Source organism: Ochotona curzoniae, unplaced genomic scaffold (assembly GCF_017591425.1).
Source record: "Ochotona curzoniae isolate NIBS_2020 unplaced genomic scaffold, NIBS_Ocur_1.0 contig_46, whole genome shotgun sequence".
NCBI classification, from domain to species: Eukaryota; Metazoa; Chordata; class Mammalia; order Lagomorpha; family Ochotonidae; genus Ochotona; species Ochotona curzoniae.
The window spans coordinates 1,421,585-1,437,389 of record NW_024466340.1 but is presented as its reverse complement, the minus strand read 5'-3'; the positions used below and the strand labels follow the sequence as shown (position 1 = coordinate 1,437,389).

The following is a 15,805-nucleotide window of genomic DNA, read 5'->3' as shown; positions in this document are numbered from 1 at the left end:
TCCCATGTGGGTGGCAGGAGACTCAAGCACTTGAGCCTGGTTGTTGCCCCCTAGGATCTGCATCAACAGGCAGCTGCAGCAGGAAGGCAAGCTGGGGCTGCTCTCAGGAACAAGGGTACCCCAAGTGGCTTCTTCACCACTGTACCAGATACTCACCCCTCAAAAGATTTTGTTTTGTTTTTACTGAGAACCTATAGGCAGGAGGAAGCCAAAGAGACCTGGCTGACTTTTTAAATACTCAGTCTACAGGCAAATGTGGGGGAGAGTGAATATGTGTTCACTCCTGGGTGGTAAAGACAAGGCAATGGGAAGGAGCAGGCTATGGAGGCTGAGGGAGTGTGGCCGGTGGTCAGGACTGTACGGCCAGCTGTCAAGAGGACATGCGCAGTGGGACCCAAGTCCTGGGGCTCAGCAGGACAACTACAGCTGTGGGGAGAGGAGAGCATGTGTGCAGGTCCTGGGCTGCAACCAGTCACGTGCTGGCCGAGACATAAGGAGGCCAGTGTGTGCAGAGGGCAGTGATTTGGGATGCTTATGGGGCAGCTGGGCAGAACTGGGTGGTAGAGGACACTGGAGGATTAGATTCCTTGGGGCATTTCCTCTGCTCTCTAAAGATCCCCATCTATGCTAAGCCACCTCTGGAGTGGGCCTTACTTAGAATCTAGACTATGGGGGTCAATGCCATGTCAAAGTAGGTTAAGCCTCAGCGTGCGGTACCAACATCCCATTTGGCCACCAGTTCCAATCCCAGCTCCTCCACTTCTGATCCATCTCCCTGTTAATGACCCTGGGAAGCAGTGGAAGATGGCCCAGGTCCTTGGGTCCCTGTTCCAACTGGGAGATCAGAAAGAAGCTCCTAGCTCCTAGTTCCTGGCTTTGGAGTGGCCCAACTCCAGTCATTGTGGCCATTTGGGGGAGAGAACCAGCAGATGGAATATCTTGATCTCTCTCAGACTCTGCCTTTCAAACAAAAATAAATCAATCTTAACAAAATAGTCCAGACAATGGGCATCTTGTGCTCATTGTCGCTCCCTTGGGCGGCTTTCACGTGACACAAGAACAGACTAAAGCTCTGAGTAGCGTCTAGACTTGTCTTAGGAGCACACAGCCAGTCGGCCTTGGAGTTGGAGCCCAAGAGGGAGCTGCCTTTTGCTTGAGACTTGAAAACCACTCCCCAACCAGCTGACACCTTGGCAAAAACGCACAATGGAATATCTCAAATCGTGGGTGATGCAGCAAAAGCAGAGATGCACATGTTGATGGCCACTGGTGAGGGGGAGGACCCTGGAGTCAACTCATTAATTAAAGCCTTGCTTTTCACGTCCTCTGTCAAGTCTAGTCTCTGACGGGAACCCTGCTCTCATTATGGCCCTGAAATGTGGCAACTTCTCAGGCTTTTGGTAAATTGCTGCCTTGTCCCAGCTGTCAACGTTCATACACAAAGGCAGTTGAGAGAGGATATGATGACTGGGGTGGGGGACAGAGTTACGCTGAAGTCCCTGCTGCCAGCTCTTTGCCACCAAACTGTAAGCCGAGCTCAGAGAAAGGCCTTCTTAATTCAGTCCCTGAGGCTGTGTTGCCAGGTTCCAATTGGGATCTTTCTTTGTGATACATTTGCAAAAAGTAAGAAAGCTGCTTTACAGAAATCCACATGAAAGTTGAGTTAGCTGACGAAAGAGGAAAATGTTGTTCAGCCAGTTAGGCTGCTATTGTCATCAGACTGCAGGATTTGGGGTAAAAGAATAGAAATTAATTGCAGGAGGGGGGGAAAAAAAGCAGCCCCATATGACTTTACATATCCCCAAAGGCAGCTGGAGCCACAGCTATGGAAAGGAAATGGGCAGAAGTCTCTTCTCCCTGTCTGAGCCCAGGTTGCTGGCACACCACGGAATCTTCAGGGGCTCTTGAAGAAAATGTTGATGTGTAGACTCCTGGCTTCAGATCGGCCCCTGTGGCCATTTGGGGAGTGAACCAGTGGACGGAAGATCTTTCTCTGTCTCTCCTCTCTCTGTAAATGTGCCTTTCCAATAAAAACAAAAGAGAATAAAAAAAAGTGCTGGTGGGCAGGCCCTAATCTAAATAGATGACATCAGAATTGGGGGCAGAGGTACCCCAAAGATCCCCAGGGAGTGGTAATACAAGGACCCCCTGCAGCTGCTTTCCGGGGAGACACCAGTACTTTTAACACTTGACGCTGATTTCTAACCTGAAGTCTCTGCTTTATTTACCAAAAACCAGGCCCAGTTCTGAAACTCTCTTTTTCTTCCCTTTCTTCTTTTAAAAAATTTATTTATTTGAAAGGCAGACCTACAGAGAGGCAGGGAGAGATAACAGAGAGAGAGATCTTCCACTTGCTGGTTCACTCCCTAAATGGCCGCAACAGCCAGGCCAAGGCCAAACAAAAGCCAGGCACCTGGCTCATTCCCTAAATGGCTATGATGGCCAAAGCTGAGCTGGATCAGAAGCTGGGAGCCAGGAGTTTCTTCCAGGTCTCCCATATGGATGCAGAAGCCCCAAGGCCTTGGGCCATCCTCCACTGTTTTCCCAATCCAGGCAGCTGGATTTGAAGTGGAGCAGCTGCAACTTGAATTGGTGTCCATATGGGATGCTGAAATTTCAGGTAAAGGATTAGCTTGCTAAGCCACCATGTTGACCCCAGTATGTCTTTTTCATAATTTTTCTGAAGACTTCTAGTACATATATGTGGAGCTTCAATGCCAAGGTTACTTCCTAAGAAATGGAACATCTATGGACCCAAGAGATGTCTTGGGGCAGACAACTGAGGATACCAAGGGAAGAGTGTGCACACAAGGTATGTAATCTAGGGTCAGCACAGGTGTGTGCTGGGTGTGTGTCTTTTAAAGGTGACTCAGCCATTTCCAGAAGCTTCACCAGGATTGTGGATCCGATCCAAGCCCTTCCAGTCTCTAAGCTCCAGAGCTTGCAATAACTGAGCCACACCCTATACCTGGTGCTTCCCCTATGGGGAACGGAGAGAGGCCTTACCTCCAGAATGTTGTAGCGGGAGTTGTCACAGTAGTCACGGACGCCGATCTCTGTGCCCATGTACCAGCCGCTGAAGGGACAGGCGCTGAACTCTAGGCCACCAATCTCCAGGAGCATATTGGACACAGCAGGGAGCCCATACCACTTAAGCCCCAGGTCCTTGAACCACTCAAACCTGTGGGGAACAACACGGTCCAGCTCACCCCAGGGCAGGTGTTCTCCTCGGCAAACACAGGGGTGGGACATCCTTAGTCTGGAAACATTGACCTGCCGATCAGTAGGACCATGTCTGAACCTGGTTCCTGGGCTCTGTCTTAAGATCTGTGGAGTCACAGCTTATAAAGGTGGGGTCTGAGAATATGCTAAATGCTTGCTAAATGCAAGACCTCTCAGGTGCTTTGAACAGACACCCTGGCCCGGGGAACCAACGTCTTGGGCTGCTATTTGTCTCCCAAAACAAATGTGAAAATGATGGGAGAAAGTGTGGAGAGCTTTCTGTCATATAAGCCATTGAGCTCCTTCCTAGTCCAGTGCCTCTGCACAGGAAGCACCTTCCTCCTTGGCCCTTCTCTCCTCTGGGCTTGCAGCTCTCACCTCTACTGTATTCTGGGAAACCTTCCTGATGTCCAGTGGGGTCAATCAACTCCAAGCTCTATGTAGAATGGTGATCTGAATAATTGTGCCTGGTAGAGCTTCTCTTTGAAGATGGCAAAACTATGGCGGGACAAAGGGAACCTAGCGCAATGATGGGTTGTCAAGGGAATACAGGCTACACTGAATGCAGGAATAAATGAATAAATTCAAGTCAAGCTGATCAAGGAAACTGGGTGAGGGACATCTTGTTTCCCTCTTAGGACCAAGACAAATGTGGTGCTTAGTCTTGGATGCAAACTTGGAGTTCCAACAAACCCAGTCATCAAGGTTAATATTATTATTTATTGATGCAGTATTTTAAATGAATATCAACTTTTTAAAAAATTCTCAAAACTTGAAATAAGGAAAATAAAGATGAGACTCTTGCTCCTGTGCCAATGTACACTGCTCTTCTCAGCCTGATCTCAGTTCTGAGCCAGAGCTTGCCTTTCCTGTCGAGGGGTGATCTATTCATGGCAGATTAAAAAAAAAAAAAGGAATTTCCTTGATTTGCTTCAAATGTTACACTTCAGTATTGCTGATCTCAATTATGATTGAGCTTTTGAAGGAAATGTCCCAGTTTTGTTTCTGAATCCAGGGTTTCCCTATGGGCTTCCTCCACTTCCCAAGTATAAATCTGGCATGGCTGTCTAACCCTGGCAGGCCCTCCTCAGTTCCAAATTCCTTTTGAACTTGACCCTCACCCTACCTCAGGAGTTTTCAATGATTCCCTCTATTGAACATCTGAGAGTAGATGCTTTGGTGTTTACAAGCCGGGGGACTGGAACAAGGGCAGGTAGTAAAGTGATGGCTGGGGGTGGGGTGTGGGGGTATGTGTGTGTGCTGGTGGTGGAGGGGGAGATAACAGCGGGAAACTCAGTAAGGAGGGGGCCCAGTCTCGTTGGGGGGTTTCTCGTTGGGTGATTCTCATGGAGCCCACTGTGCCAGAGCCCATCTCTGAGGACAGACACGTGAGGGCCCAGATAGAGAGCCAGGAGGTATGGGGATGATGGGCCAGGGGGGGAGTGGCACTGGGCACCCATACCCCACCTTCTGCCGCCCTCTTACTTGGGGTGCCTGATAGGCACTTCGAGCACCAGTTCTGGTGGGATTTGGAAGAGCTCAGGATCATTGCCGTTGGCTTGCAGCAGGAGCGGCAGGACGTCGAAGCGGCCCCTTGGGGGTTTCCAGCCCTGCTGGATGCAGATCTGCAAGCAGAGCAAGAGCCAGGCTGTTAGAGTACCAGGCCATCTGAAAGCCAGAAGCCTGGGGACAGGGTGGGAACAGACAGCTAACCGAAGCCCCCAGTGGTCACTGCCTCCACGGGCTCTAGGACCGTGTTACCTCCCTTTCAGGCCTCACCATGCACCTGGCATGGCTTCCAGTAGGCCTCAGAGCAAGTGAGCTCTCTTTCATTATCTGGACCTTCCTCACACCATGGGATTCAATCTGGCCACTGCACCTGCATGGTCTGCTCACTCCCAAAGTGTTCTGCAGGAGCCTGGAGGTACCACACACATCCACTGCATTGCTGCAAGTAGATGGTCAGAACCGTTGCATGGTACACATTTGTAAGAGCAGCTGGTCAACAGGAACAAGATGCAAATTGCATAAGCAATTACAGTTTTCTAGTGGCAGCATAAAAAGAAAACCAGCAGGTAAAAACTAATTTAACATACTCATCTTAAATGACATATTTGAAATTCAACAATATGAGGCCTGGCACGACGGCTCAGGGGCTAAACCCTTGGCTTCCATGTGCCGGGGTCCAATATGGGTGTCAGTTTGTTTCCTGGATGCTTCACTTCCCACCTAGCTAACTCTCTGGCCTGAGAAAGTAGTAGAGGACGGCCCAAAGCCTTGGAACCCTGTACTCAGGTGGGAGACCCAGAAGAAGCTTCTGGCTCCTGGCTTCGGGTCAGCTCAGCTCCAGCCATTGAAGTCACTTGGGGAGTGAACCAGTGGATGGAAGATCTTTCTCTCTGTTTCTCCTTTGTAAATCTGCCTTTCCAATAAAAATAAATAAATCTTTAAAAAAAATAGAATAATATGCTTTGTGAATAATGTGCTAAGACATTACATATTCTAAAAAATATCTGATATTACATAACATAATTTGACATATTAGATATTGATACCCATTTATTTGGCTAGGTTATAAAGTGATTAATATGTATATAATCAACACTAACATTAAATATGTACTGCTTTGCTAATTCAGTCTATGATTTTATCAACAAGTATGCTACATAATTACTTATCACATAAGATTTTGGCCAACAGACTGCACTTACAGTGGTGATTTCTTAAGATTTTGTCATGTTTGCCATCAATACCGTTTTGCCTGTGTAAGTGCACTCTGGGAAAACCATCTAATGACACATTTCTCAGGATATGTCCCTGTCATTACGAGAGGCCTGGCTGTACAAGAGCCACACGATCATCTCAATAGGTAATCAATATCACAGTTATCAACGAGCACTTTCCCACTTAAGTTTTTCGGGGACTCTGCCTTAAGACACGTGGTCTAAATTTTCGTTGATGATGCTTCATTTTCATTTGGACCAGCCACAATGGAAGTGCTCAAAGCCACATGCAGCCAGCCAGTGGCTGCAGTTCAGGGCAAGAGACTGTCTGAAGGCAAAATTCTTGACACTGTGCCGGGAGAGAGGCGACACTGAATCAAGGACTTAGGAGACAGAACAGGGCAAGAGGCTGCGGGGTTCAGGACTCAGCAGCCAGGAGACAAGGTCAGCCAAGCACAGAGTGAGTGCTCAGCCAAGTGGAGCAGGGAATCTGGCTGAGGCTAGAACTGCACAGGTGCGACTCCTGGTCGCCTTGGTGACAGGCCCCCTCCTCAGACAAGGCCATTTGAATAAGAAAAGCCATAGGCAAATGAAGAGTGCAACTTGCAAGGAGGCGGAGCCATTCTCAGCCCTTCCAGCTTAGTCTTGGAAGTGGATTTGGACAAGGATGCAATCTGCTGACTCTGGGCTGGATGATAAACTAAACCACACCCAGGTCTGCCTCCATGTCTTACCTGTACGACCAGTGCACATGGCCACATGGAAGGTTGTTTGGACAGGGTGGGGGTTGGGTACTCACTTTGCTAGAGGCATCTGCATAGACTTGGGCTGCCAGCAATTATGGTACTGGTGCCATGGAGACAGAGGCACAAAGAAGGATTGGGTGGCTAAAGGATTGGGTGCAGAAATAAGTGTATGAATGATTGATATGGTGCTGACATATGGCCCAACTCAGAAAAGGATGCCAGAATGCCAGTCCTCGCTTCCATACATCAACTCCTCTCCTTCTGATGGGAGGCCGATTTGTCTGGCAGATCTAGCTTTTTCTCTACTCATCTGGCCTCCAGGAGACTCAGTCTATCCATCTAAGAAATGGGACAATAGTTTCCACCAAAAGAGTTAGGCAAGGTCATGATTGAAAATGAACAAATGCCTAACTAACCATAAAGAAACCAGAAGGGCAAGGTGGGGGCTGCCCAATTCTAGATGAAAGTATCCAACAGGAATGTTGGCATAGAGACAATGGGGGGAGGGTGGGCATTGTGAGCAACAGTTATGACCCCACTTGAGATGTTCCCATCCTATTGTGGAGTCCGGGTTCGAGTCCCAGCTTGGCTTTCCATTCTAGTTGCCCGTTAGTGCACACCTCAGGAGGCAGCAGGCAATGGCTCAAGTGCTTTCCAGGTACAAGAGCCAGGAGTTCCCAGCTCCTGGGCTCAGCCTTGCATCCCTCTAGCTGTTGTGGGCAATTGAGGAGTGAACCAATATATGACAGCTCTCTTGTCTCTTTCTGCCTCTCTGCCCTATGAATAAATAAAAACAACTAAATTGAAATACAAAAAGACAACTTGGGGGCATGAGAGCTCAAATCGGGGGGCACCCCTGCTCGCACCTCTGTGAACTGTACGTTGGCTGGGTCCCCCAAGATGGAGCCATCAGGTTGCTTGTAGCCAGCATAGCGGATGAGCTGGGAATTCCAGACGCGGAAGTCATGCTTGCCGTCTGTCCTCTGGGGAAATATGGTGATGGCCGACCTTTTGGGGACAGAGGAGGACACTTGGCATTAGGGCAGAACTAACGCATTGGGATATGTTAGAAAAGGTGAGGCCCAGGCCAATTACTGCTGGTGACCCGGGGGAGGCTCATGTTGGTGCCGGCACTGCCCGCCCCATCCCAGAGCCACTGTAACAGCTGCTTGAGGGCACCCTGGTCTTGTCTTCCACCATCCTCCATTGCCTGCAGAGGCCTATGTGGGAGGAGCCCCCAGGCCAGCTTGCTGAAAACAGAAATACTTCTCCAGGTAGGAGACTTTACACAGCATTGGCATGACTGAGTGTTCCAGAAAGTTCTTTAGGGGAAAATTATCTCCAGGGACAGTCGGGCTCTGGCCCTTTCAATGGTCAGGTGGCACTATTGATTCCCAATTGCTGTCTTTCTCCTACCATCATTCATTCTTTTCCTGTCTGCACCCCCCGCATCCCATACCAGCATGATAGAGGTTTATGATTAAGAAGGACTCAATTTGTAGTCATACTTAATTTTAAAATTTATTTATTTGCAAGAAAACAGTGGGCACCAGCCAGGGGCCTCACCTGTCTACCTAGGCAACCAGGAAACTGTATTCTGTTTCTAAATTGTAGAAACTGTGGGGCTCAAGGCTCTTTTATAAATATCAGTAAACACGAGGGAAATACAAATGCTATCTTAACACGAAGTTGAGCCCTTCTTGGCATCATCGTAACAGAATTTTGTCACCATGTGACTCAGTCTTGTCGCATGTCAGGAAGCTCTTCTGTCAGTGCACCGAACTCCATGGTCATGGTGGCTTCTTGGATCAACTCAGGGCTCACATCTTTGGTCCGATCATGACTCACAGAGCTGCTCCCATGAGCATTTTCCCCTAGAACTTGGCCCAGGCTGGTCCCAATGCCTGGTTCCCTCCCCTGCTGTCACAAGCCTAAATTCAAGGTGAAACTCACTGGCTCTTTCTACACACCAAATTCCCTGTCAAGTTCACAGAGTCTTCCTTCTGAGCACATTTTTGCACAGGAGAATGGAGCATGTGAGTCTGCAGGAGTCGGGGCATCACACCTGGGGGTATGTGGAGAGTGGGAGCAGAAACCATGTAGAGCCCCAGGGCCTCTAACAAATGCCAGCTGAGAAACCCTCCAGCACCATACTGGACATGCCCACCGAGTGAGACAACTTCCCTCTAGCGTTAAAGCACATGGCCAAGAGAAAGCATGTCTGTGTGGTATTTAAAGTCCAAGGTGCATTTAGAAATTACAGACAAGTGCAGTGGATGCTCACCATCTCCTGTGCACAACGACTTCAGCATAACCTGGGCAGGTGGGATGCCTGGCCCTGTTGACCCCGTTGGTAGCTTCCTCTTAGACTCCTTACCACTCTGTTATGGTTGCCCTCTGTTGCCCTCCACCCCTGGCCCCCAAACTCTTGCAGGACTTTCATGCCCCAACAGCATTAGAGCGCAGAAGCTTAATCCGATCACGGTGTGAAGGTGGGGTTCTCATGATTAAATCCTGGTGGTTTTATGTGAGAACAGAGGGAGAGACACAGAGATCACCTGGGGAATTTGCCTGCAAGATAAGGCCCCTAGACCTTCACCTGCAGAACCCTCAGCCAAAATCACCTCTTTCCTGGATAAGAAGACTGCCTCAGGTATTTTTGTTATGGTAACAACAACAACAAAAAAGGATTAATACTCTCTCATCTGTAAGATTATTCTGAAACATGGTTTCCATTCTTGGATGGTTTTTCTTATGCTTTTCAGATGGGGAATTTGAAACTTAAAATCAGCTCAGCAATTTCTTTAGAATCACTTCCTGTATAGATAATTTTAAACTGTGGAAATGCGTTGCTGGGTCTGCAGGGACCCTGTCTTACGACTCTCCATAGCAGGATTTGAAAATCAAAACTAGCCCATGAATTCCTAGAGGGTCTAACCTTGGGACCTTTGTTAATCATCAAGCCACAAAGAGGAGTCTTGAATGTTCTTTGAGGAGTGAAGTGACTTGGGGAAGAGGCCTGCACCCTGATTCTTCATGCAGGTCTGGGCTCAGATTCCCAGTCCTTTTCTTGTCGGTGGGCTTGGTCCACAAGTAAACATGATGAATTGCTTTTAAAAGAGAGAGACTTGGGCCAATGTGGCGGCCTAGGGCTGAAGTCCTCGCCTTGCACACACCGGGATCCCATATGGGTGCTGGTTCTAATCCTAGAAGCCACACTTCCCATCCAGCTCTCTTCCTGTGGCCTGGGAAAGGAGACAAGGATGGCCCAAAGCCTTGGGACCCTGCACCCATGTGGGAGACTCAGAAGAGGCTCCAGGCTCCTGGCTTTGGATTGGCTCAGCTCTGGCTGTTGTGGCCACTTGGGGCGTGAATCATTGGACGGAAGATCTTCCTATCTGTCTCTCCTCCTCTCTGTCAACTTGCCTTTTTAATAAAAATAAATATTTTTAAAAAAGAGAGAGACCCATCCAAGAAAATCCACACTTAATGCAAACAAGCTTCTGTGTGTCCCTGTGGTGGTTGGGGAGACTGTCCTTGCAATGTCCCCAGGGTAGGGCAGGGCTGGTCCTTAGCAGCTGCGAACAGGTGCTGGGCAGCCAAGAGTGAACGGAATTAACAAGTACAGCAGCTGTCTGGGGGCTCCAGCTGCTCCCTTCCAGCTGTCCCAGCCTCTTCTGGCTGAGACTGACTATAGCAGAAGTCACCAGCTCGCACTGCTGCCTGCCTGCCCACCTGCTCCCTGCAGTTCTGTTCTTGACCTGGTATAGCAGGCATCCGAGGCGCGGCTTGCAGTGGTGGCACCTGAGGAAGACCCACCCCTTCCCACTCCCCACAGCAGGAGGAGACAGTGTCTGTTTTACCAGCTGAGACTGACAGGCAGCTCTGTCCACAGAGCATGATGAGGGAGAGGGGGCTATGGCTGTCACTCTTGACCATGGCATTTTCCTATTTCCTTGGAACCTGAACTATCTCTTGCTGCCTTTTTCCTGGGTGATGCTGGATGTGCTGGGAGATGCCAGCAGTGTGCAAACCCATGCAAGCATTTACTTGTCCCAGAGGAAGAGCACAGGGTAGCTCTCCCAGCAAGGCAGGGCTCCCCAAGCTCACCATGAGTCAATTTAGAGCCAAGGGTTGCTGCAGTGGTGGACAGGAGACGAAAGCTCCCTTCCCTTCCTCAACCCCAGTGCCCAGCATGGGGCTCACCTGAGGTTCCCCTTGTTGGTGGCATACTTGATGTGGTTGCAGATGTAGTTAAACATGCCGTGAGCCGTGGTGCAGTCGCGGGCATCAAACACCTGGAGAAGATGAACAGTGAAGCTAGCCTGCCCCCTCCTCCTCACTCCAGGGCCCTGGTACATGCTCGGGCTTCCACAGCAGAAACAAGGCAGTGGCCACTCCGGTCGCTGCCCCACAGAGCAGGAAGCACTGGAAGACTTGGTTCCAGACTGAGTTTCACACCTCTTTTTCTGTCTATACTAATTATCGAGGTCAGTCAGGGCAACACCTCCAGAAGTTGGTGTGGAGCGTGGGGGAGGGAGAGTAAGTACAGCAGGAGGGTTTTATAAGCTGGCTACTTTTCCTTTTGTGAAATCAAACCAACATCCTCCGATGTGGATCACTAATCTGCTTCTAGCTTGAATCAACTCCCTAGGTAAAAAAAAAAAAAAAATCACACCATGAGGCATTGAAACAGATACCTCCATGGAGGAGGAGGCAGAGAACAGGGATAAGCAAAGAGAGTGGGGAGAATGAACAAAAGGGAGTGGAGAGGTCTCGGTCACCTGGAGAGACTATACAAGCACTCTCACATCCCAGCTCACTCTCCAAATGCCCCTGAGGGACCCAGGCTGGGACCAAAGCTACCAGGTCTTCCACAAGGGTGGCAGGTATGACTTGAGTCATCACTGTGCCTCCTGGGGTCCCCATTAGCAGGGAGTTGGAGTCAGGAGCTGGAACCGGGCATTACACCCAGGCTTCTGAGCTACCCTCTTCTCCACTAGGCCAACTGGCTACCCTACAAGCAGACCCTTTATAAAGCTCAGCCCACGTCCCTCCCCTTCTGTCTTCCCTCCCTCCCTTTTGTACCTGCTCCTCTTCCAAGGGGCCCTGCGGAGGTGCCTGGGCCTCCCTGCCTACCTGCAGCTTGGACCACTGGATCCTGCCCACGCAGCGGGAGGCGTTACGCCAGGCATGCTTGGCCCCATAAATGAGCTCTGTGTCTTTGAGCTGGTAGGTGCTGGTGGCCTCAATCTCTTTATTTACTTCTTCCAATCTGTCCATGTGGGCTTTGGAGCCAGATCTGAGTAAAGAGGAAAGCGGACACAGACAGGGAATCATCATCTACTCTGCTGAGCCAGAGGTGGTGGAATGGTTGTGCTACTCTGGGCGGTCAGAGGCCACACAGAATCCCAAGTCATTTTCTGGATGTGAGAGTTGGAGCATAAACCAGAGACCGCAGACCCACATGTCCACCATGTCTCTAGCAACATTCAATGCACTAAACTGGCCAGGTGGGGACTGTGGCACACAGGTAAGTCTGAGCCTCAATCAGGGACCACAGCAACTGTTATCTTATGAGAAGGGAGGCCCTGGGCTGCCAGATCTTCTTTCTGGTGGCCCTGTAAGTCTAATTTTTTTTTAAACCAGGAATTCTTCCATTTTCTGGATGTTGGTAATGAAATGAATGATAGGAAGCTAAATTATTATGGAAGATTTCAGGTTTACAAAACAGTAATGTGAAGGTTCTTCAAAAGGTTTGTGGGAAATGGGAGGTAAATGCCAAGTTTATTTTGGCTGAAAACATTTTGAAATACATGCGTGACTTTTCCACAACACACCTTTCTATGAACTTCTGAAGACCCCTTGAATAATGAACAATCAGATTTCCCCCCACCCCACCTAGGAAATAATGTGACAGCTCCTGGGGCTGACTCTCCTCGTCACTCTGCCCGGAAGTGGCTGTTGTCTTGAATCTGGCATTTACCATTCTCAGACATTTGTTTATACGTTTGCCACCTGTGTAAATCATGCACAGTATTTTCCGGCATGTTTTCAAAGGTTATATAAATTGCGCTGTACTGGATCTGTCTTTCTAGAACTCATCCTTGATTTCTTTTTCTCAAAGTCTCTTGTGAGCTTTGTCCCCACGATCTTAAAGAATGCTAACCCCTTCACCGTCTACCGCTGCATGGTATTCTGTCACTGGACCGGATCACAGTTGGTTTACCCACTCTCGTATGGATAGAATGGAGTCAGTTTCCTGCTGCTGCTTTCACTTTTGCTACTACACACAAGGTTTCAGTGAACCTATGCGTGCCTGATCATGAACGGGTGTGAGAGATTCTCTGCCTCTGAAATGGTGTGAAAGGCTTCAAATGTTAGGCAACTCCTTGGGAGCTCAACAGAAACACTTCTGGGAGCCAGCTTGGGCCACTGGGCTGCCAGTTTTCCACCTCTGTGGCTGCTCGGGCTGTGCTTGGCCTGAGAGCAAAGCTGGAGGTCAAGTGTTTGCGCTTGGCACTTGATGGTTCTCAGACTTGCCATATACGCACCTTTTAATGGATGAGTAGTACTGATCGATGAACTCCTTGGCAAGAGGGAAGAGCTGTTCTTTTGTGCGGACGTCTTCAGGCCTCCGTGTGTGCTGAGACGGCAACATGATGGATCCCATGCAAATGTGCTCGGTGCACCCAGTTTCCTGGTAGATAAAGCCAAGCATTGCTTAGTTTTATCCAACAGTGGCAGGTGTCAGACTGCGGAACTGGATCTGATAGGCAAGATGGAGTAGACATGACCCTTTGTTGTCAAAGGGACAAGCCCAGTCATCAAGCTCAGGTTAGGGACCATATGCAGTAATCTCTTAGGATGCTCACACGGTTGCTGTACTCAGCTGGAGGAGCAGGAACTTCCTGATTCATCAGTCATGGACATTGCATTCTGGAATAATTGCTGCTTCCATGCGGATCCAGAAAGAGCTAAAACAGTGGCTACAGAGACTCAGCTCAGCATCTCCATGGTTGATAACTGAGCCCCAAAGGCCTCAATTCTTCCCTTCCCTGACATGACTGTCAAAGACTGTTGACTTTTACCACTTCCCCATTCAGAAGCAGAGGCCCTATCCCTCTACTCCTTGAATCTGGACTGGTTTGGGCCCAAAGAATGTGGCAGAAGGGAGCCTGTGCCAGTTCCCAGCCCAGGCCTTCTAAAGATCTTATGTGCCTCGGTTCATTTGCCCAGGGCCCTGCAGCCCCACGGGAACAAGCCCAAACTCCTGGCAGGAAAAGAGATCACTGTGGAATAATTACCCAAGCTATCTCATCCAAGGCTATCCTAGACCTGGACTAGCTTGATCAGTCAGGGACCACAGGTGCTAGAAAAAGCCACTGAATGCAGGCTGGACCTGTGGAGCCATCCAGCACATCTGTAGACTTTGACAAATAATCCACCACTGTTGTTTTCAGCCACTAAGCTCGGGGGAAGTTTGTTATAGCACAACAGCTAATAGATACAACATTATCCTAAGAGTCCCACCCTCTATAAACATGTAAAGTAGTGCATTAATTCTCTGATGCTCAAAATACCATTATAGGCCCTGCTGTGAAACCAAGGGAGACTTAGCTCAATAAGCAGACAAAAAGCAACAAAAAAAAATTCTTTAGAGCAACAACATACACAAATTAAAAGCATTTATGAACAGGTCTTCACACATGGATGGATTTCTTGCTTAGGCAGTGTCTGGAGGCAGACTTGGAGGTCACACGTGGGGTGTGACACTTGGTACAGATAAGTCAGGAGCGAGGCTCAGCATCTTCCAGGGCCTGAGTAGTCCTCCCCACGCCCTTCACTTCCCAACAACTGGCCCAGTTCCAAACAGGAATAGCCCTTGGTGCATCCCTTTGCTGGAGGACTCACCAGTGTGCTCTTAAGGTGGAGGGTATCTGTGAGGACCACATCTGTCTCCCAGTTCTTGACCTTGAGGAAGCGGGGGCACTTGGAGGGGCTGCCATTCTTGGTGGGGGACTGCTTTCCTGAGGCAGGGGGCTGCAGGAGAAAAGGAGAAAAGGGCAGAGAGTGAGACAGGGTCTCGAGGGAACTGTATAGCGGCTTCCCCAGGACTGCCTTCGCTGGACAAAGATCCAGAGCGCTCTGACGGACACATGTACAGGGAAGCAGCACAAAAGAGAGGGAACCCAAAGGTGGTCTCTCTGGAGGCTACTGCGCAGACTGGAGATTCAGCAAATGTTTGCTGAATGAATATACAGCTGAAGGACACCACTGAGCTTGCTGACCAATAGCAGCCCTCAAGGAAACAGACCTGAGCCTGGGTCCACCTGCTTGCGTTTCTGGGTTTTCGGCTATAGTCCCAAACCACCGTTTCTAGAAGGTACTGGGTAACCAGAAAGGTTTGCATGGGAAATTTCAAAGGTACAGAGAATTTTCTCCAGGTGTCAGGCACTTGCTACCAGGTCTCTGTGTTTATTCTCCCCACCCCAACACCTTCAGTACTCCTGTCTGTGTGTGCTTCTGTCAACAAAACGAAGGGATGGCAAACATCCCAGGATGATCAATGTTAGTGCATCCATGCCACACCTCCAAGACAAGACCACACAGGTCTCTGCGGCCTCAGGACAACCCCATCCCCTCAGGGCTTGACGCCCTGCAAGGCTCCTCAGGATTCTGTCTGCGCCCCTATCTCTCCCGGCAGACAGGCAGCTGAGGGGAGTCATGCCTGGGTACACATTCTAATCACACAAACAACTTGCATCCTAAACAACAACAACAAAAAACCCAACCACTCTTGCTTGCCTCTAACCTTCCTGCCCCAACACTGGCTTTCTCTTCTCTAGCTGAGAAACCAGCTTGACTTTCCCTGCACATGGAGGATGGCAGAAGTGGTGTGGGCCCTGGGGTTGGAACCCAAGACCCAGAGGAGGAGTCAGGCTCTAGGGAAGAGGTGAGAGGTGTGGGCTGTGGGCAGGCAGCCACCAGAGGGTGGAAGCAGGCCTGTGCAAGGGCCACCTGTTGAGGTCCAGATGTGTCAGAGATGGTTGTCAAGTAATGGGCTGTGTTGGTACAGGCGGGCCACTCTAGATTGAAAACTTGAAACCACGC

The 15,805-nt window shown here is 49.5% G+C and overlaps 1 protein-coding gene across 2 annotated transcripts in view; it reads right to left on the bottom strand.

The window, feature by feature from the left end:
• The window catches only part of NOS1 (nitric oxide synthase 1), a 72,712-nt gene that overhangs the window by 35,388 nt on the left and 21,519 nt on the right, over window positions 1-15,805 (bottom strand). For both annotated transcript variants that reach the window (XM_040986874.1, XM_040986873.1), the window contains exons 3-9: window positions 14,606-14,734; window positions 13,246-13,391; window positions 11,831-11,993; window positions 10,898-10,989; window positions 7,558-7,699; window positions 4,708-4,847; window positions 3,007-3,181 (exon numbers count right to left, since the gene is read on the bottom strand). In XM_040986874.1, coding sequence (XP_040842808.1) covers window positions 3,007-3,181; window positions 4,708-4,847; window positions 7,558-7,699; window positions 10,898-10,989; window positions 11,831-11,993; window positions 13,246-13,391; window positions 14,606-14,734 — 987 coding nt within the window. The remainder of the gene's footprint in view (window positions 1-3,006; window positions 3,182-4,707; window positions 4,848-7,557; window positions 7,700-10,897; window positions 10,990-11,830; window positions 11,994-13,245; window positions 13,392-14,605; window positions 14,735-15,805) is intronic.